Source organism: Falco punctatus (genome assembly GCF_963210335.1).
Source record: "Falco punctatus genome assembly, chromosome: 5".
Lineage (NCBI taxonomy): Eukaryota > Metazoa > Chordata > Aves > Falconiformes > Falconidae > Falco > Falco punctatus.
The window spans coordinates 64,672,092-64,692,929 of NC_137584.1; the positions used below are offsets into that span (position 1 = coordinate 64,672,092).

Genomic DNA, 20,838 nt, shown 5'->3' on the forward strand with positions numbered 1-20,838 from the left:
GATGCTCTTTGTAAATAAAAGTTCATGAGCCTGAGGAATGAAGTAATTTTCCAAAATTGCAATGAACGATATTCTTTTTCACGATCTGATGAGAAGCTGAGAGTTGGGCTGGAGGGAAAGGGTCTGAATGAAGCATGTTAGAGAAACCACTTAGCCCTATTAGCCCATGGCACAGCCAGGCTGTCTCCCTCCTCCTCCTCCTCCTCCTCCTCCTCCGCCTCCTCCTCTTCCCACTCACAGCCTCCTTCCCCCCCTGCCAAAAGAAAAGGTTGGTCTAGCAGGGTTTTTTTAATAAAATCGGCACCTTTCTGCCTTCCACTGAATAAACTGGAGATGTTAAAAAATAAACAGTTTTGAGAGTCAATGTTTCCTGTGGAGCGGCTGGATGGAGTTGGGAGGGGTGGCATAGAGGGGAGGAAGGGGTGACCTCACTTTCTGAACAGCAAAGTTTGAGTGGGAGGGTCTCAGCACAAAAGGTAAAAAAGGGAATGATGTGAACATGTGAAGGAAGCCAGAGCACCAAGCCGAGCGTCAGTCTGTATCCTGACATGGGGAGATAAGGTGACTGGGGAGCCAGCGGTGCTTTCCTGGAATACAATCTCTGTTTGACACTCTCTGCTTAAGCACTGCCCATCTGTATGTTATTCTGCTGGAGCCTCTGGGGAAAAAGAGGAGCCACAGGCACAGAGAGTGAACGAGGGAGGCAGCAAAAGCTCTTTTCTTCCTTTCTTTTCCTTTTTTTATTTTTTTTTCTTCTCTTTTAAATCAGGATCTGGTTAGACTGCCTTGAAGTGCCACATCTGGAAACTGAATGCTGAAAGAAAGTTAAAATAACTGAGGCACCACTAAGCCAAGGGGGGCTGATTGCAGAAGAGGGTAAACAATTACTGAGACGCTAGAAGACCACTGCTGGATGTAAGGGGAGGAAATGGCTTTGATCTCCGCCTGGCCCCTCGTTTCTCCTATATTATTCTTTTTGAGATGCTTCTCCTCCAGCACAGCCTCGAGTGAGGGAGGCGTTTTTCAGTTTGACATTGAAGGTAGCTCAGCGGTCAGCGTGCAAGAAGCCACTGTTATCAGAGGGCAGCAGCAGGCAGTAGCTACTGGAAGTTGGGTGCCTTTTGCTGAGGTACAGTAACTCCCTTCTCTCTCTGGTGTCTGCGCTTTTCTGCTTTCATATGTCTGTGTTGAAGCTCCCATCTGGTTAATGTTAGCTTAATCATTTGATCCTTAAAGCGATACCGGAGGATTTTATGCAGGGGGTCTGAGACGTTGCATTTCGGGACTGGAGAGATACAGTTCAGCCTTCAAAATGTACACATGCCCTGCCTGCTGTGAGCAGACAGCTGCTGTACTCTGCAGTGAGGTTGGCTTAGCATGTCTCTGACTTTCCTGCCAACATAACTAAACAGGCCTGTCCAAACAGAGCCATTTTACAAGGGTTAATTGTCACAACATTTTTTTGCTTGCCTTGTTGTAGTGTTTCAATTGTAATTCGCTTAAACTTCTAGAAATAGAGTCTGGTTTTTGATGGCAAACACTGTCCTGCAGAAGTTTATGCTTTTGTCTCTGAATGCCATCCACCTTCAAAATCTGAAGTTCCTTTTCGCAGTGAGAGTGGGGATAATAAATCAAATGAGTGTAGAAAACTGCCTGCAAAGAAAACACCTGCAGAGATTTTAAGAATTCCAAAAACTACAAGGTTGGGATTAGTGACAAATGAAATTAGAGAGATCTGAGAAGAAATTTGATGATGAAAAGTTTTCCTGCAACCCTGGTGTTTGGGGATTGGTTGGTACTCCTCATTCTAGCAAGGCTGTGTCAGGAATTAACTACTTAAAAATACAGCTTAAGAAAACAATAAATTACTCCAGCATACACTGGGATGTGGGGACAGTAATGTCTCATGCGTGGGAGATACAAAGTAGGAGGCAAATCAAGTTACATAAGGTCATGGGAAGGGAAAGAGTAGTTCTTCTAGCATAACATCCAAAAATGAGGTGAGATTAGCGCAGCCATGTCACCGTGACAATATCAAGATCACAATCTCCGATATCACACAGCTAATTTTCCCCCTGCAGCCCAGTTGCCAGAACTAACAGCCATGGAAATAAGTGCAGAAGCCCTTCAGACAGCCAGGGTTTTGGCAGGGCTGGGCAAAGCTCACCCCCACTGCTGCAGTGGCTCCAAGCAGCTGGGCAGCCTCAGGAAACGCCTGCCCACCCTGCCAGGGACTCGGCACGAAACATGACCCGTGTGAGAAAACTGGAGGCTAAACCCTGCTCTGCTCGGCACAGGGGCTCTCGGGAGCCATCCCAGGCTTGGATGGACTCCATGACATGGGATGTACAGCTTCTCTCCTCTGGCCTGGGATCAGCCCCAGGAAGCTGCATTGCCACCTGTTGCTTACAGCATGGAAAATCCCTCAATGAAATGCCTGATTTAAGAGCTGGATGGGTTTTGTAGCTGCTTTTCACAGGATAATGGGCACAAATTATTATTAACCTTTCTCAATATGATTGTGTAGTATGGTTTTCCCAGATACTCAGTTCACATTGCTCTAATATATTAGGCTTCATATACTTGGGAAATTATTGTGAGATATATTGGACACTGTGGGGAAATGGCACATCAGTCTCCTTCACACATCTCAATCCTCCCTAATGTTTTACTTGTACAGTCCAATCAAATAGACTCACTAACTGGTGTTTGCTCTGGCAGTTTACTTCAGTCCCTGCAATGGCACCATTTAGAGGCTGGATCCTATGATACAAATAAATGATGCTGCCTGCCATTGTCACACCAAAGTCCTTGGCTGCAGAGTGGTATAGTTTCATGAGGAAGGAGCCAGGATTTCAGGCCCCATTGCTAGCTGCAGATTCACCTTTCTATGGCATTTCAGGACCCAGCTCCATGGACATTTCCAAGGATGCCCAATAGGATTTTCTTTTAGGATAGAGCTGGTGGCTCTGTAACAGTAAGAACCCGCTTACCCATTGATCCATACACATAGTTGGTGAGCAAGAGCTGGGCAACTGGCTGTAAGCCTGGAGGTAGACGTATGGGCCAGAGAGTGATGGTCTGGTAGTCTCTCACCTGAGGAAGGAAGATTTCCTTTACTCCTCAGAGAGTTTCCCCCTCCCACAGCCCACCTCCCCTCCCTCAGCCCTGGGAACAGGGTTTATCCCATCAGGTTTGAATTAGCCTCTTTCAAAGCCCGAGTTCTTAACCCACAGCTCACAGTGAACCACAGAGTAAACTCCCTTACACAGTGTGGTTTGATTCAGCTCCTTTGTCTAAATATTGACTCAGGCCTACAGCTCTCCTGAGCAGACAGAGGCTGTTAGTCACATTGAATAGTGCCAAATTATACAAAGGGGGCAGATTTGTAAGGCAGTTATGGAGCCAAAGATGGGGCTTCGTTGTGGACTGTGGTGCCAGTCAACCGCGATGTGAAACGCCACTGTGAAGCCGGAGAGCAAGGCAGGGCAGACAGAGACCATGGTGTTTCAGCGTGCTGAACAGCATTTGCCCCACACATGATTCTGCTCTACACATCAGAAATCTGCAAGGTCTGAGACAGTGCTGGTGGGAGTTTCCAAGCTATAACTGCTGTGATGCTCTCAAATCCTGGTATGAGTTTGATATTATGAACCTATAGAAGAACAGGAGGTCCTAGTTGCTATAAATCCATATTAGTGAATATTTCTCATTTTCTCACTCCTCTCTCTTTCCTGTGTTTGGCAACTCTAAACTCAGAGGAACTGGGAGAAGTGGTCTAAAAAAATCAAAATTAACATTAATGTGGAGCTTTTCTGTGCCTTGGAAACGAATGAAAGCCTCTTAACAGCAGAGAGAAGAGGACTAAGCACATTTTCTATATGCTATAGTAATACATTGTACCCACTCATAGAGTGGACCATGGGTTTGAGTTGGATGAGTTGGACTTCAGTCAATATCTAATAGTTTGGTGCCCTGGTTGCTAATCCATATGCAATGCAGTACACCTAAATTAGGCATAGAAACTGTTCTTAAACTTTTTCAATCAGAATCAGACACTGTCTTCAAATATAAACTCAAATTCCCCATGCAGTAATGGAGGCACTAGGTTTTTAAAGCCTCTAATTCCTAGCAGTCTTCCCTGGAGGGTCTCAGAGGAGCCTCTGCCTCTGGAAGGACTATGCTGGATACTTGCTTCAGGACAGTTTATTAATCAGCTGAAGTCTGGCACACAAAATGTAGATGTTTAAATTAACTGGACTATATTCCACCTTAAATGCCACGTTACTTATATAATGAGCACAGGTAGTGACCATCACGGAATAAAGTATCTACCTCTCTGCATTTGTTTCAATAAGAATGTTTATAGATTGATGGAAAATATTCAGAAATGTATCATGAGAAGGATTACAGTGTTAGGAATTGGAAGATAGCTGAGAGACTTTCCAATCCAATCTGCTTAGCTCAGAGGAAGGTTAAGAAAAAACTTTGAACTAACTGTGTAAGCACATACACAGGCAAAAAAAAAAAAAAAAAATTAGTAACAGGCTTGCTAGTCTAACAAATGAAGGTCTCATCATATGCAGCAACTGGAAACTGAAGGTGACCAGTTCAGACTACATGTTAATTACAAATTTTAATTTCAAAGGAAATTAAGCACTGGAGACTTTATTCAGCTGTGTTGGATTGTCTATCAAGAAGCAGAACAATATCAAAAGCGCTCTTTTGTGTGATCTTTAATTTAGCATGATTAAGTTCCTTGGCTCACAAAGACAATAAGGGAGATGTTACAGTGCCGAGTCCTGATGTGTATGGGGAGACAGTGAGAATGAGCACAGAGCACTAGATCCAGCTCATCAGTATAACCCAACTGCAGCTAGCAGCATTAAGTCAGAGACTGATTTTTCCAAATAAGGATAGATTAAAATATTTTACAAGGATGATTCATAAGTGGTGGAAGCAAAGGATTTAAAACTGACACACAGATATCAAATGAAAGCAAACAAGCAAGTGGCAAATGTCAGAAAACATTGTTCTGGGGTTCCACTCATTAGCTTGGACACAGCAGAAGGAAAGGGGGTGGTAAGACACTTCCAGTTTTGGTGAGGCACAGAATTAAAACTGAAAACCAGGAATCACTTCTAAGAACAGTTAAATCTCACTATCAAATATACACCTTTAAAATAAGAAGTAGGTCATACATGACCATTTGGATCCAAAGCCCACCACTGTCAACATTCGTGGTTGTAATTCCACTGACATGGTGGATTTAAGTATATAGGTGTAGATTTTGTTTCCCAGTAGAAAGAAAGTTCCTTAGAGAGTCTAAGGTGGGAATGAACAATGGTATAAGACTTCAAATACTAGACAATATGGCAAATGATTCCCTGTGATTTACATCATGCAATCACTTACTTTAATGTAAAATGAATGTGATGTGATGTCCAGAAAATGTATTCCATTCTGATGTAAATGATTACACGAGACCCAGAAAATATCAGAGAGTCCAGAAGATGAGTGTGGAAAGGATTGGTGGAAAAAAAGGTAAGACAGAAATCTTGTGGAGACACTTGCCAAGCAAGTCAAGATAATTTCAAATGTCTTCTATGGAAAGAAGAAGTGAAGCAAACAGTGGGAAAGAAGCAAACTAAAGCAGGAAGAAGACAAAGGGAGAGGGAAAACTCAGAGCAAAAAAGAGATAATCATGAGCCTCAAGAGTAAAGAAAAAAATAGTTGGGACAGGGCAGGAAACCAATTCCCAGAGTGAAGGAAGGCATGATATTGTTGGACAGATGGAAGAGGAAAACTGTTTCGAGCATCAGTGGTTTTGGCTTAAAGGAAAGGCAGAGAGGCAAAAGAAGTCCTTTAAAGGAAGAAATTGTCATAGCCAAGTCAAAATTAGCCACTTACTACCAGGAAAAGTAAGAAGCAGAAGTTACCTGATGGAGATTGCATGTTAAAATGACATGTTTGGCAATCATTTTTGCCCATGTGACTTAGCTGTTGATCTAAATTTTCAAAAGCAAGAAACAGTATTTGAGGTGCTTGCTTTCTGGTTCTCTAAAGTGATAAGCAATAATTAGCACAGGACCAGTGACAAACTCATCTCTCTAAAATGGCTCACATTAAACATATTAAAAAAGAGCAATCCTAAGTCCCAGCCACTTGTTAACAAAGACCTAAACTATCACAAAGTTGTCTTCTCCCCTTCCCTCATAAAGGTTGGAAAAAAAAGTCTTGCAGACTGTTTAGAGAAACCGCAATTTGATCCTTACTTTTGGCATTAATCTGTTTAAAACAAACAGCACTAAAAGAAGCAGCAGAAAACCTTATCCTGAGGTGTGAGCCAAAAAGGGGTTTAGCTTGACAGAAACTTTTTATATTCTTTCAAGCTAATGGGAACTGCATCTACCTTTAAAAAATCAGATCTTTAAATTAATTCATTTCACACCCTTGAGGTTATGTTAGGTTAACTCCCATAGTGGGCAATTTGGATTTCTAGTTGCTGTTTTTCTCTGGTACAACAAGGTTACGTTCTGAGAAACATTAGTGGGGAGGAAGTTTTACTGCAGATGTTTGTGATTCCAGCTTAAGTTTCTCATCAAAGCTTTAATGAAAATCAGCTGCTTGGAGTAGATCCGCCAGACCCCAAACCTTTTAAATCATAGGAAGCCAAAGCAAATGGAAGCACAGGACAGAGCAGATGGATAGTGGGAAATGTTGTCCATTTCAAGAAGGTGCATAAACCACCCACCAGAACAATGCAATTTAAACTCCACGGCCGTGAGTTCCCACAAAGTTTTGGGCAAGTACCAGCAAAGAGCCTCAAAGCTTATTCAGGGCTGTGAAAACCAATAAAAGGCATTTCATGCACACTCTTATTCAAGACATGGGAAGCAAGGAAGGAATTAAAAGTCCAGTTTTTCCAGGGGGCATGAGAAGCAATAAAAGAATTGGTTTGTGAAGGAGAACTTGTCCTGATTTAAACTGATAACAATTGGAGCTCCTAGTGTTCAAGAGCTGTGAAAAATGGGTCTAGTTTCTAAGTAATATGTAACCAGTCACTGATAATTTACAGTTTGCTTCTGGACTTAAACTTCAAACACCAAACACAGACACCCCTGGGTTTTATATTTTAATTGGTTCTTTTGAATATTTGGATCTGATCCCAGCTCATTTTCAGACACCACTGTGACTTGGGGATGTTTGGGTTATGCATCCTAATGCAAAATTCAACAATTGCTGAATAGTACTGTATACAAAGCTGTTTGAGCTCCACAGTTTTTGAAATCTAATTTTTTGTCATTAAATGATCTCAGAGATTTTCCTAACTATCAGTCATGATACATACAGTGTGTATTTGACAATGCAAACAGAGATTGACTAAAATGCAGTAAATACGATCTGGCTTTGTTGTTCCTGTTTAGTTGTATTGTGCAATTCTTTAGATGGTTATTTTCTTAAAAAGAATACTTCAGAAATACTAGAAGTCCTTTTTTTCTTTTAAGAAAAACCAGCAGGAAACAGTGCTAAAACCCCAGCATTCAAGAGCCAAAGAATAATAGAGGGTTGTGAAAAATATGTTAGAAATTACTATTCCAAGTTTACAAGACTGCAAGAACTCAAACATTATTTTTTAATTCATGACATATGGAATCCAGGGAGCATAGGAAGAACTGGAACACTGAATTTTAATTTTAAACATAATTTAATAATTACTGAATATAAAGACTCTGCCTGCATGACCAGTTTCCAATATGATCTGTAAAAATAGCCATTTTAGCTAAAACTATAAGGCTCTGAATCATTGTTTGACTCTATCTTCCCAACAAAAATGAATAAAAATGAATTCATTCAGCCTTTCACCATTGGCATCAGGTAGAACAAAAAGTTACACAGAACCAGCACTTCAACTGGATCATTTCTGGGCTGTGTGGTACCCTGTTACCACCCTGCAACGTATCCTGTTACTGTTGCATGAAAGGCCTTTTGAGTGGCAAGAGATTCTGCCAAGGCTAATGCAAGGCAAGTATCTCCTAGGGTTTCCCACTGTGGTTTTCTACTTCTGAGCCTGATGGTAGCCCACGGAGAGACACAGAGAGCCTGCCATTAATGACTCCCTTATGCTGTGGTCCCCACTCCTCGCTCCAGGGACCCTTCCTCAAAGGCACTCTGTGGAAGCAAGCATTTGCCCAGACAAAAGCTGCTCCAGTATCCAAAAAATAAAAAAAATAAAAAATAAAAAAAATAAGAGGTGGCAGGGCAAAACACAGCACAGACCTCCGTACCCCAGCTATTAAAACACTACATGCCCCGAAAAAGCTAACACAGCCTGGCCTGTTGAGGGTTGGCAAGGTCTCCAGAGCACCGGTATCTGGCACAGATCCATTCAGGGGGAGGTGGACAGGTGTTGGAGGTCTAGACATGGTGTAAGGTCAGAGGGGGTTTGTGTGTCCTACTTGGCTTTTTGCAGGTTTGTGGGTTTCTGTGGTTCCCCCCTTCCCATCAATGGCAAGGATTGTCTACAGAAGCTCAAGAGAGTTTCTAAGGCACCAGCTAACTACTTTTAGGTCAGCTGGAAGCGGGATTGTTTTTTTGTGAGGGATGAGGAAATAAATTGTTGGTTTTTTCTCTTGACACATCTATTCTTTCCACTCTTTGAGCCAACAAGAAACTAATTTCTTCATTATTAGACTATGTCTATGATGAAACAAGCCAGGAGCCAAGAGGCAGTGAGAGATCGGGGCAAGTTATGCCTTCTCCTGGGCCCTGGCTTTTTCGCTCTCCATTCAGAGCACAGCCTCTCCACACCTCCAGGCTGGATGTAAGGCATGTAGTACAAAGTTAACCATGTTGAGCTGTCTCACTTCCTTCCTGCACAATTCCAAAGCACTAGGACCATCAAGGGAGAAGTCCTATTTCTGAGAACAGCCCAGGAACGCGGCACCTTCCCATCAGCCATCCCCAGCAGCTGCCTGTTTTGCCCACAGCTGGGTCACCCTTAGGAGGGAGGTGGATGAAACCTCTTTCTCTTGTTCTTTCAAGATTTTCACATTGACTTGCGTTTCATGCTAACAGGTTTTTAAGTTAATACCATAGCTAAAGGTCAAGTATGATGCTGTGGCTAGTGGTCATTGTATGTCTCTACTGTGATTCCAGCATTTCAAACAGCTGCAAAATTGAACCAGGAAACACTAGAAATCTGGGCTAGGGGAAATTGCTACAAAAGGGAAATCAAAGGAAGCTTCAGATTTACCCTCTCAGCTTTAACAGTGTCCCATGAGTGCAGCTGTATGTGCTTTAAAGGCCACTTTTCTTTTTTATCCCTTGCAAATTTTTCTCTCTATCTGGAAATCTCTCAGGGAATGCTGTAGTTTGTCAACTCATTATGTCTCACTTATCTGGGGGACTCAAGAGGAGAAAGTATGACTCAGAACACAACATTTCACATAAGAATTTTGTGGGGACTGGGTGAAGGGTGGTTAATGAGGAAATGATGTAGAATTATTTATCCCTTTTCCTGTAAATTGTTCTCCTTGAATAAACTTGGCATTTTGTTTGAAAGAGGAAAATCAACCTTTCCCACTGCAGATCTACTTCCAACAGTGAGCGTCTGTAAAAGTAAGTTTTTTATTTAGTGGCTGTAGGAATGAGTACATAAGAGCAGAGGCTGGTATTAAACTCTAATCCTTAGACATTTTTCAGACAGCTAAAACATTTTAGCCCTCCCCCTTTTTGAAGAATGCCTTTTAAGCAGAGGCTTTGTCTTTCCCACTGTATATGGAAAAAATGACTGTGCACTTCTATGGAGAATGCCTAGCTGAGAAATGTTTATGTTGGATCCAACCCCATCTCTGTTGCTGAATGGCATTTTGTTTTCCACTTGGACTGGGGAAGGGGTAACAGTCTGGAAACATTTTCAACACAGGAAATTTTTTTAAAATTAAATACAATTACTTAGTCAGGGTAATAGGTAATGGTCTTGCTCTGCATAAAGCCATCTGGCTTTCAGCTATTGCTTGCTTTTGCCAGAGTCACCGTCAGTCTGTCACTACTATAATGGAGGCACACACAAGCCCACTCGAGGAACAAGAATATAGTGGCAATGAACTAGAGAGGGGCTTCCTCGCCATTTTTCCCTGTTGCCCATGCTCTGCTTTGCATATTAGTTTGGGAACTACCTATGTGCAATTAGCCATATGCACTCTCTCTCCAGCTGCTAGCTCTACTATGCAACAGAGAAAAATAGCGGTAACTTTTGTTCTGTATCATCTCCCCCCGCCCCCAGCAGGATTTTTACCTAGAACTGGAGCAACTAGTTTCTGTCTTGCTAGTTTTAGTTTTAGAAATCTGAGCTCTCTGTCCAAAACTTTTGGAAGATGGTTTCCATCAGCATCATAATCTGTTCTTTATTATTGTCAAAAATAAACTTCTGTTTTGGAAGCTGATGAGTTGATAACTCCTCGGGTGATAGACAAATATTCCCATTTGTCAGAGATGAGTAAGCAATGAAGTTTTCAAATGAGGTTGTTATTAAACTCGGACCTTGTCCTGTCTCCCTTAAGGCAATTGCAATTTTTTCAATAAATTCTGAGGAGAGCTAAACCTTTCTTATAAATATATAAGTGATGGAGATCTTACAATGTTAAGCTGTTGCTTAACACAGCAACAGTTGAAAAAGCAGACTAAATTCAGTCATCAGATACATTCTTTAGTAGCTGCAGACTGGTCAGACACAGCATGCATGGCTCCAGACCACCCATAGCCCTGTGCACTCAGGTGGCAGCATCGCTGGGGATGCAAGCAAGGAGGGTCAATATTGACATCCACACACAGGGGATGGCACAAAGGACACTAGTAACAGCTTCATTTGTTTCATCACTCATTGAACAGCTCATTTACTGGAAAAGATTATGGATTTAAAACCAGTGTCACTGATTTGTTGGGGGGTTTTATTATTTTTTGAAGATTCAAATTACTGAGCTTCACAAAAAGACACCACTGCAGCTTTAATGAGCATTTCATCTTGCTTACCTAGAAAACCTCATTATTATATTAATTTGCCAAGCTCTATGTCAAATGAATTCAGTGAGGCTTTAATTTTCATTGAACTTACCTCATCTTAGAATTTAATTTAAAAAATAAGAATATGAAACAATAATGGGGGTTTTACACTGAATTACTATCTGAGCAACAAAGAATTTGCTTTCACATTTGCAAGCTAAAGAACAAAACAGAAAGCTTGTTATTGTGTAATTCACATAATTGCTTTAGTTTTTAATCTCATCAAATGCAATTAGAACTGAGATACCTGTCAAGATAAGTGGATAAAAAAAGATTAGCAGCATCGCATCCAAAACTCTTCACCAACTTCTAGTTAATATCTAATTTACAACATCAGTGGAGCACTGGAAGTAATAAATATTTCACAGTTAACCATGTCAGAAAATTAAAAGGACAATACATTAATTTAATTACTACACCAGTGTGCTTATTATAAAGCTATAATGAATATTGATTTGGAGACTAAGCTAAAAAATGTGTTCCTCTCAGAAATGTTTGCAATTTTAAACATAAATTTGAAATTGCAAATGGCTAATTTGCATGAGGATTCTGCCCTTGAAATGGTAAAGACTATAGAGTGGCTTTTTGCATGCAGACAGTTCTCTATAGCTGTAGTGTCCTATTAAATCGGGTAATTAACTGTCTACCTATGATGTCACACATTCAATTCATTTTTTCAGTAATAATAGTTAGAATGTGACCTTTCTAGTTCAGAAGAATTTGATACTGTAGAAAAGGGGTAATGAAGGTTTATAGAAATTATAAACAGAGTTTGGAAGCCTAAGGGGAAGCTGGTGAGCAAGCTTGTTTGTTTTTAAATCTCTAGGTTTGTGAAGCTTCAAAGCTCATATAAATTTGGCAAAAATCAACAGAGAAGAAATAAAATTGCAGAGCAGATGTCTGCATTTGTCTGCATGTTGTGGAGTATCTCACAGTGTAGAGCAGGGCTTCTGTCTGCCCCTTTTTATGGTGACTTTGATGGTAGAGCACGTCTGGCCAACAGGACAGTTATTAATTCTGCAAGCCTCGTTCTCCAGAGAAAGAAAAAGTTTCCTCTGAAACGTCACTTCATAGCTTCAAGTACGAAGACAGTCTTGCGTGTGCTATTACTAAAGCTCTGAGATTTTGAAACCCATTTCTTTCTTTAGATTGTAACTTAAGCTATAGTGAGGTATGACAGGTCTTAGAAAGGGCATCAAGAGGACATTTTATTTTTTAAATTAGTTATATTTCACCTCAGTGGCTGGAAGAACTCACAGAAACCTCTGTAGCCAAGACCTGATTGAAGAAAAGATATTTTCCTTAAGTATCTTAAAAGCTCTCCTACAAGATCAGTTTTAAATTTTCATGAGAAATTTTAGCACTGAAATGGAATTCTTTCTCCCTACCCACTTTTATTAATCTTTTTCACATATCTGGTATGCTTTGGCAGTAAATCCTCTCACATCACTCCTAAAAGTTGCCCTTTGAGTGTAGTCTATCCCATAGAAAGGATGGGGGGGGGAAATGGCAAAGACACCACAGTGCCAAGCAGTGCTGTGTAAATGGCTTTAAAGCATGGCTGTTTAGCTGGAAGCCAAATAAGTTCTTTTAGCACTGAATTAAAAAGACTGGATGTCTTGGGTCCAGCAACAGCTTTATATTCACTGCAGGCATCCAAAACAAAAAATCATGACTACCAGAAATGTCTGTCCATGCGGGGACGTTCATTATTCCTGCTAGTTCTGACTAGTTCTTTTAAAAGACATTAAGTTGTTGACTTGTGTCACTGCTGTGGATTACATTGGGTACATCTGAGACATTGTAATCTGCAATTACATTGGGTATACCACTGTGGATTACATTGGGTACTCCTGGACAAAGTCCCAGGCAACCATCTCCGGGTGACCCTGCTTTAGCAGGGGGCTGGACCAGATGACCTCCAGAGGTCCCTTCCAACCTCAACCATTATATGATTCTGTGTGACTATGGTCATTATTCCTTTTTACAGATCAAGAAGCTGAGGGAAAGAGTAATGTACATGCTCACACAAGCGATGAACAGAAGAATGTGTTTTCTTGAGTCCCAATATCCTTGTGAGTGTAGTTAGGGACAGAGGAGCTCATGCACAGAAACAAGGTGATGAAGATCTCATCTGTTCAGTGAGAAGGAATACTTTCCCTTATGTTAATTTTAAACAACATAATGAAACTATTGCTGTGAAGATATTAGTAGATTAGAGGTGAAGGGTATGACATGAAGTGGGTGAGTGACTGGAACCAGGTGCAGGGAAAGGAACAGTGGAGGAGTAGGAGGACAAATGGAAAGCATGACAGGGAGGACACAAGCACGAGTAGAGAACAAGGCAACAGCAGAAGGGCTGTGGGAGCCAGTGAGGGCAGGTGGAGATCCACAACCCATCAGTATAATATTCAGATGCTCCATTAATAGAAACAGCCCAAGAGAACCACAGAGGCCTCCCCCAAGAACGGCCAATGAACGACCATCTCATCTGGTTGGCATTTTACTGTAAGACTCTTTAAATTACACTCAAGCCTCGTTGCCAACAAGAGAGACATATAATATAGACAAGCCTAAAAGGTAACCTATAAATAAAAACTAGAGTGAATGTGTGCTATAAATATAAACTGAGGAGCCATGGATTTAATCAATGTCTCACTATATATAAATGGACCTACTGGAACATGCTGTCTGCAGCAAACCCCTCACTGTTGCAAGTACTCACTATTCTTTTGAGGAAATCGTTCTTTCTCCTATGGAAAATGCAAATCCATCCAGATTTTGGGGACATGAGAGACAGAAGAAATTGATAAACAAATTATTTACAATTACACAGTTATTATTGTAATAATAATACTATAGAGATTTGAATGACAGTTAGGACAATACCAGAACTGTCAGTCAAATACTTGTCTATAAAGAGCCCGAGGATACCTCCTAGAAATATTTTCTCTCTCCTGCCTTGAAAAATCAGAACAAACCAAAGCAGAGTGAACTTAATGAGAAAAATTTTACCCCAAGTCATATACTTCACGTAGGATTCATCAGATCCTTTGTCTACATGGCCTACTGTAGTTAGGTCAAACGTAGCTGTAGAGATGGATCCTTTTGGCAGGTTAAGGAAGTAACAAAAACCAAAGTGTTTAAATACAGCCACCTGTTACCTCAACCATTTCAGCTGTTGAGAGACAGAGACCACCCTCTCAAGCTTTTCCCGTAGTAGGTATTATGGGAAAAAATGCAGAGCTTTGCTCTGCATTCCTTGATTACATATTGCTGCCGATCTTGTGAAGTCTAGTGTTCATGTGTGGAACAGATGAGGATAAAAGCTGTGAAGGAGCAACTCCAAATAATATTCAAAGCAGCAAGTAATATTACAAGCTCTGTTTTCATGCAATTGTCACTGATGGCCCTACCCTTTTGGAAAACAGGAATCAGGAGTCTGATCATAGAGATGCCTGGCAGTGTCTGATGCTGGTTTCAGTGACATGTTTCCTAGTTATTAAGTGTGGCAACACTGCCTTTCACGGTTAGCTAGGCCAAATAGGAAAGGCAGATAACCTGCTGATGCCCAGGCATCTCGCATGTACCTGTAAAATGTGCTCTGTCACTTGGGGACAAAAAAAACCAGTTCTAACCTTTCTGAGTTAAATTCATTCTAAAACTTACCCAACAGTGTTTCTCGGCTGTAGTCAATACTACGCACAAAAGTGGTTTCAGCAAGAGCTGGTGAGTAGCATCAGTAAATTCCTTGCCCACAAAAGTGGAAAAGCCTAGGTGTGAAGTACACTGGAGCATCACACACTGCCTGGATGAGCAGAACAGTGGCTGGATAAGACATGAGGTGGGGATAAAAGCTTTTGGCAGTTCAGAAATGCCAGAAATAGGGCTTCATCTCCATAACTGATCAAACTAGATCATTAATTAATAAACACCCTATCAGTCTGGTAAATCAATTTCTGATGGGTCCAGTGCAGCTGCCTGTGCATTCAGAAAAGGGGGAAATGCACCCAGGTTTTCCTATCTGCTGACTAAACAGCAAGTGCAATTCATAGGTTTTCTAGTGATCATGTGAGTCCATCCAGTCCTCTGGGACCAAGGCAGCAGCCAGCATGGCTGAGTCAGCATCAGGGTCCTGCAGAGCAAATATAGCTTTCCCTCCCCCACTTAACCCTTGTCCATCTGCATGTACATAAACACTTTTGAGACACCCTACAGTCACAACATACTCCTAAATACTACACATGGTGAACGCTCGAGCCACTCCAAAATTTAAACTCTCCAGGAGAGAGGTTTCTCCTGCAGGTTACAAAAGGGAGGAAGGTCAGGACAGTGGGATGCAGTGTTATCAGAGATCTTTTTGTTTGCATAAAGTTTCCCAGCAAACTGAAGAACTAAATCTTTGTGTCTATGCTTATGAATAATTTGTCTTTGACCTAAGGAATTTGAAATGTCCATTACTTTGTTCCCAGCAAGTAAGAAATGGTCAAATGTCCATCAGCCTACAACTGGCAGTCTGGATTTTAAAAGTCTGCTTTCAAACACACTCAAATTCAATTATGTCCTGAGCTGAAAAGCAGACGTAAAAGTCACGTTGGTGCCCTCAGTACTTTCTTGCTGAATGAAACACCAGAAGTAGACTTGTCTATCTGTCCAAGGTAAAGAAGATTGTTTTGTAATGACTTCCAAGCATGATAAGCCATACAACCTGTACCTGCCCAGAGTGGTTTTAAGCTAAGATGTCCATGGAGTCAAACACTTTGTTTGTTTACATCCCAGTTTGGCAAAGCAGTTTTTTTACCATGTCAAAAAGTGTGTCTTTTGGAAGGAAACAAGGTGTCCTTTGAATGGGGTCATGCTCCTTTCTGTGCTAGAGCTTTACTGCATAGTTATTTGGGGAGTTTTCCTCCAGCTCTGGAGATTGTCAAAGTCTCTCACAGCATCACAGCTCTTCTTCCCAGCTGTACCTACAGGGCTTAACCCCAAGTTGAGCCAGGAATGAACATGGCAGCACTAACATGATGGTAGGGATCAGTTTTGCTCTCTGTAAAACGGGATAATCTTATATCTCACAGGCATGTATTAGAACTAAAGTCACTGCAGTGAGCACCAAGTATTTTGCCTGACTATATATTGTCTTAATAATAATTTCTTACAGATTGCTTTCCTAAATATGTTCGATGTTATCCAAAGCCATCAAGTCAAAGCAGGACTGAGCTACTTGCAGCAATGAAATCAATTTCCAGATAGTAAATTCCAATGGTATTTTAAAACTCTTCCTAAGAACTATAGTTTTACTAAAGGTGCTAGCATATATACATGCTTTCTGACTCCCAGAGGAAAAAAAAAAAACATATCTCAGAGACAGGCTGAAAACATTCTGTTTGCAGATTTTTGAATAGCCAAGTATTCAGTGGGGAAGGTGGCACCCCTGCAGAGTGATATAATACAACCCCCTTGGAGAGCTACCTGTAAATATCAGAGGAGACACTATTCAGACAAAGGGAAACATCCCATGATCATGCCCTGGCTAGAATCAACTGAACTCAAGTGTAGAAAGATAATCACTTGTCCCTGTCAGACACCAAGGTTTCCTTTAGATACATCCACTTTCTCTACCTGAAGATACTGACGGGTGGAACAGACTGTCAGGAGCCTTTGAACTTCAAAGGTACAGGGTGTCCAGCAGTTTGGCCACATCCGTGGCATAGCAGTTGTAGCCAGGACACTTCTACACAGTATAGCACATCTGACACATGCAATAGGTCTCAGGTCCCCAGACCCTGTATGCAGTACAGGCACCTACACGTGAACTAGCCCTCCAGGTCCCCCTTCACAGTCAGTAGAGAGCAGCAGGCACAGCTGATCTACTTTAGATGCATTTTAGTATAAAAGAAATTAAACCATACAAAGGGTGTCTAGCTGGCTGTTTTTCCCTGTGGATGTCTCCACGTTGATGACTCCCAGCCTGCTGTGGTTTGGGCTGCCTACACATGCAGTCCCACTGCCCAGCTGCGGGGGCTGCTGGCCAGGTTGCCCCCACACTAGCCCGGCCACAGCTGTGTTAGCACAGCCCTGCACCTGGGGCATGAGATCCTCTGTGGCTCAGCCTGGGACTGTCTTCATGGCTGAGTGTCACGTGCCAGGTGAGACCTGCTGAATGCTGAAAATTTGGCATGCTTTCAGCGAGCATTTGGCTGGGGATTGAGTATTTCTGGAAGTGAAGTACTGCACCTTGTTGTAGGTGATAAAGACCAGGAACCTCTTCAGATAAGAGTCCTACCTATGCTAAGGAAACCAGGGAAACTGAAATAACATCAAACATTCAGCAGAGGACTGCTTTCTCAGGCTTGTTTCCCTAATGTTTTTATTTCTAATAAATAATTACATAAATTAAAGTACTGGGAGATATTCAAACAGGAAAACGTCTTTATTTTTAGGAAAGGCAGCAGGCTATTTATCTCAAGTCGGCCGCAAACTTCAAAAAGGCCTCAGAACAGCCGCTGCCAATTCCAAATACTGCTCATTAAAAAAAAATAAGCATGTTTGGGTTGGGTTTGGGAATGTCCTCAAGGAGCAGAGGGCTGTGTTTCCATGGCAATGCCATGCACTTCCAGCAGACTGGTCCCTTTTGGACACAGATTTTTAAATGGGTGGAGGATGTTCAGAGCATTCATTCACCCCTGTACAGCAAAAGATGGAGAGTTTCAGGGGTTTAGTATTATGCTGAGTCCAAAACTTATGTTTGGGTAAACCGTTCCTTCCAGAAAAACATTACATCTTGATGTGAAGCTGTCAAGAAAGAACATTGGTCCACTCAGTGTGGCTGATTGTTTTCATTAATGCATTAAAAACTTTATTTATTTATTCATGTGTCATACTTTTACAGGTACCTATGACTGATATGATGCCTGCTATATCAGAGGAGCAACATTTTTCTATTTTCTTTTCCCTGGGCTCTGAGGCAAAGCTTGATAATGTTCAAGTAGAGTTTGTTCTCTTTTCTTCTTTTCTTTAACTCCATAAGAGACAGTGGGGACTTCTGAGGGTCCCACAGTTCTGAAACTGTTGATCATTCAATATCAACTGATAAATATTATTATGCAAATAATTCACATGTGTCACAGTTCTCCTTAGGTGTTTCTATTGAGAGATAGCCTGCCACACCAGACTTCACAGCTCTCAGAGTAAGATTCTTATATGTCTTCTGACAATATTTTTACCACCTTTACAGAAGAGGTCACACTGCAGAAAAATGGAAATGTGAATACACAGAAATCTTTTCAAAATGAAATTATATGTCCAATGAACTTGGTACACCACCACAATAAAGCAGGTGAACAAGCTGTGTATGTCAGCTTAGCCAGCAGTAACTGTCTATGTATGTTCTTGACCATCACCAGATGACAAGTAATGAGAATTAATTTAATTCTCTTCCACCAAAGGCTAAAAGACCATGATCAGGAACAGTTACTATGACTTGGGTAGCACGTCATAAATTATGCTACAGCCATTTATCTAGCCTCTTGGCATATGAAGAAGTAAGATGTAGGGGCTGCCAGAAACTATAAAAATGTGCATTTATGCCTCTTGGCATCAAAAATCACCCTTCTACAGAAAATACAGGTATTTATGACACAGGATAGAACTTCTTTGCGTTTTTGCAGGTTGATTTGGGATACTAGGCTAAGTTAATTTTCATTTCATCACAAGCCCATGAGTTTATAGGATTCAGCTGTGCCCATGCTGCACTCACTTTTACTATCCTGAACAGACTTCGAAGTGAGAATCTAGTAAGTAATACCATGTTTGATCTTTGCCCTCATGTCTGAACATCCATGCAGCCTGCTCAGGATCTTTCTCAGACCTGCAAGGAAGCGCATCCTTTTGTGACTCTGCGTCTAGCAACAAAGAGCATAACGCGGCTGGCCAGCTACAACCAAGTCTCAGCTGGCACTAAACTTAACAGTGACTTGACAGCTGATGTGCCAGGACTGCTTCTTGTTTTGAATCAAATATAATGAGACTTCTGTTCTAAGACTGGTAGGCATAACTATAATAAATATAACAAAGGGTAAAATGTCTTCGTATAGAACATTTAACCCTGAATCCACATCCCTTCATGTACCCAACACTCAAGAGAAAACTCTTGAAGTAACAAACACTGGTGTGGATCCAAGGGAGCTTTTTATTGTGGAAGAAAGAGACCCTTTGTGAGTTTGTGTATTCACGGGGAAGTCACAAGTTCCAGTACTAACTAAAGAAACCTGCCATGTTTTCTTACCATCAGACGAGAGAGTCAATGACTACATCTGAATTAAGCAACGTGGGGACCTCCTAGTCAAGTAGCATAATGCAGCCCATGTCCACGTGCTGAAGCTCTCTCCATGTTTGCACAGAGAAGAGCAGACCCATACAGACTGCCTTGTAGGAACACAGCCTAACAGATGCTGTGCTCTGAGCTATGCCTGAACATTGTTAGGAAACCCATAATCTGCCAAAGAGCAAAATCAAGGCAGAAAATGAACAATCGGTCAGTATGGATGATCATAAGCCAGTCCCTGAAACCATGCCTTGCCCTTCTTCAGTTGGCTGATGCAGATGTAACCCCAGAGAACACTCTGTGCATGTTATCAGTGCAGCACTCTTGGGGAAGGCAAGCCAGAAGAGGCAGGGTCACAGCAGACATACCTACCCCAGCACTGCTGCACCGCTACTTCTACCTGGCAGCAGGGAAGGAACAGGGACCTAATTCTGCCCTCAGTGGTGCAGGCATAGATCAGGACCAGCTGTAATGAAATCAGTGGAACTCCCTGAATATAATATGGGAGTAAACTCATACCCTGTGTACGTGGATTGTCCTCCATCTTCTGTCCCATCTTGCATCCACACCAGCAGAAAGGTCTGAAGAAACAGAATATGGCTACAGGCTCCACAGCACTTTCAGCACCGCAGCTGGTTCTTGTTTTTAAGAAATGTAATAATTAAATCCAGATGCAAGACTGGGGGGAGGGGGGGGGGAAACATGCACGATGGGTGTAAAAGATTTTCAAGAGCTCAGCAAGATCCACACTATATCAGACTATTCAGCTTGAACTGGAACAAACATTGTCCCTCAGGCAAAAAAAAAAAAAATCTAATTGTGAAGACATAATTGCTAATGCAGAGCTAGCATTTTCACCTACTAATTGTCTTCACCATGCAGAAACAGACAGTGGACGGAAATGTTCCTCACTCAATTGCCTACATAATGATTTTCAGGGAGGGTATTTCCATTTCGTCCCAGACCTGTTTGTGCTTTGTGTGCAATTATTTTTTGCTCCCAGAACATTCGGCTATTTGAATCCCTCAATTAGTTCAGCACTCTGACACTTCTTTTTATAAATATGATGTTGGCTCACGCCCTGGAACAACTAACCAATCACTCCATTATCACCAGTAGGGCAAGGAGCAACAAAAAATATCAGAATAATCGAGAATGCCTGAAGAAAACTTCTGAACCCAAAGGAAACAATCTGGATCACATTTTCCCCTCATTTCCACTTCCCTCAGACCATTGATTGTCAATACCTCATTTCTAGTGTAAATTGATGCAACCCATGGTTTAAAATACTGTATTAAAATAGTGAGTATCAGCACCTTCCAAGTTTTTGTGATTAATTGAATAATGCAGGGGGAAAATGTTGCCAAAAAAATACCCAGAAGGCTTAGGACCCTGCATTTAATTTTCAAAAGGGGCACTGACAGCAAGAATAACAGAGGCACCCAAAACTG

At 41.5% G+C, this 20,838-nt stretch overlaps 1 protein-coding gene across 3 annotated transcripts in view; it reads left to right on the top strand.

The window, feature by feature from the left end:
- Positions 1 to 418: 418 nt before the first annotated feature.
- Positions 419 to 20,838, top strand: part of LAMA4 (laminin subunit alpha 4) — a 106,956-nt gene continuing 86,536 nt past the window's right edge. Inside the window, exons 1-2 of one of the 3 annotated variants that reach the window (XM_080389064.1) lie at positions 419 to 561; positions 770 to 1,129. In XM_080389064.1, the coding sequence (XP_080245190.1) occupies positions 929 to 1,129 (201 nt within the window). In that variant the 5' untranslated portion in view covers positions 419 to 561; positions 770 to 928. The other 2 variants (XM_080389063.1, XM_080389065.1) reach the window with 2 other exon arrangements.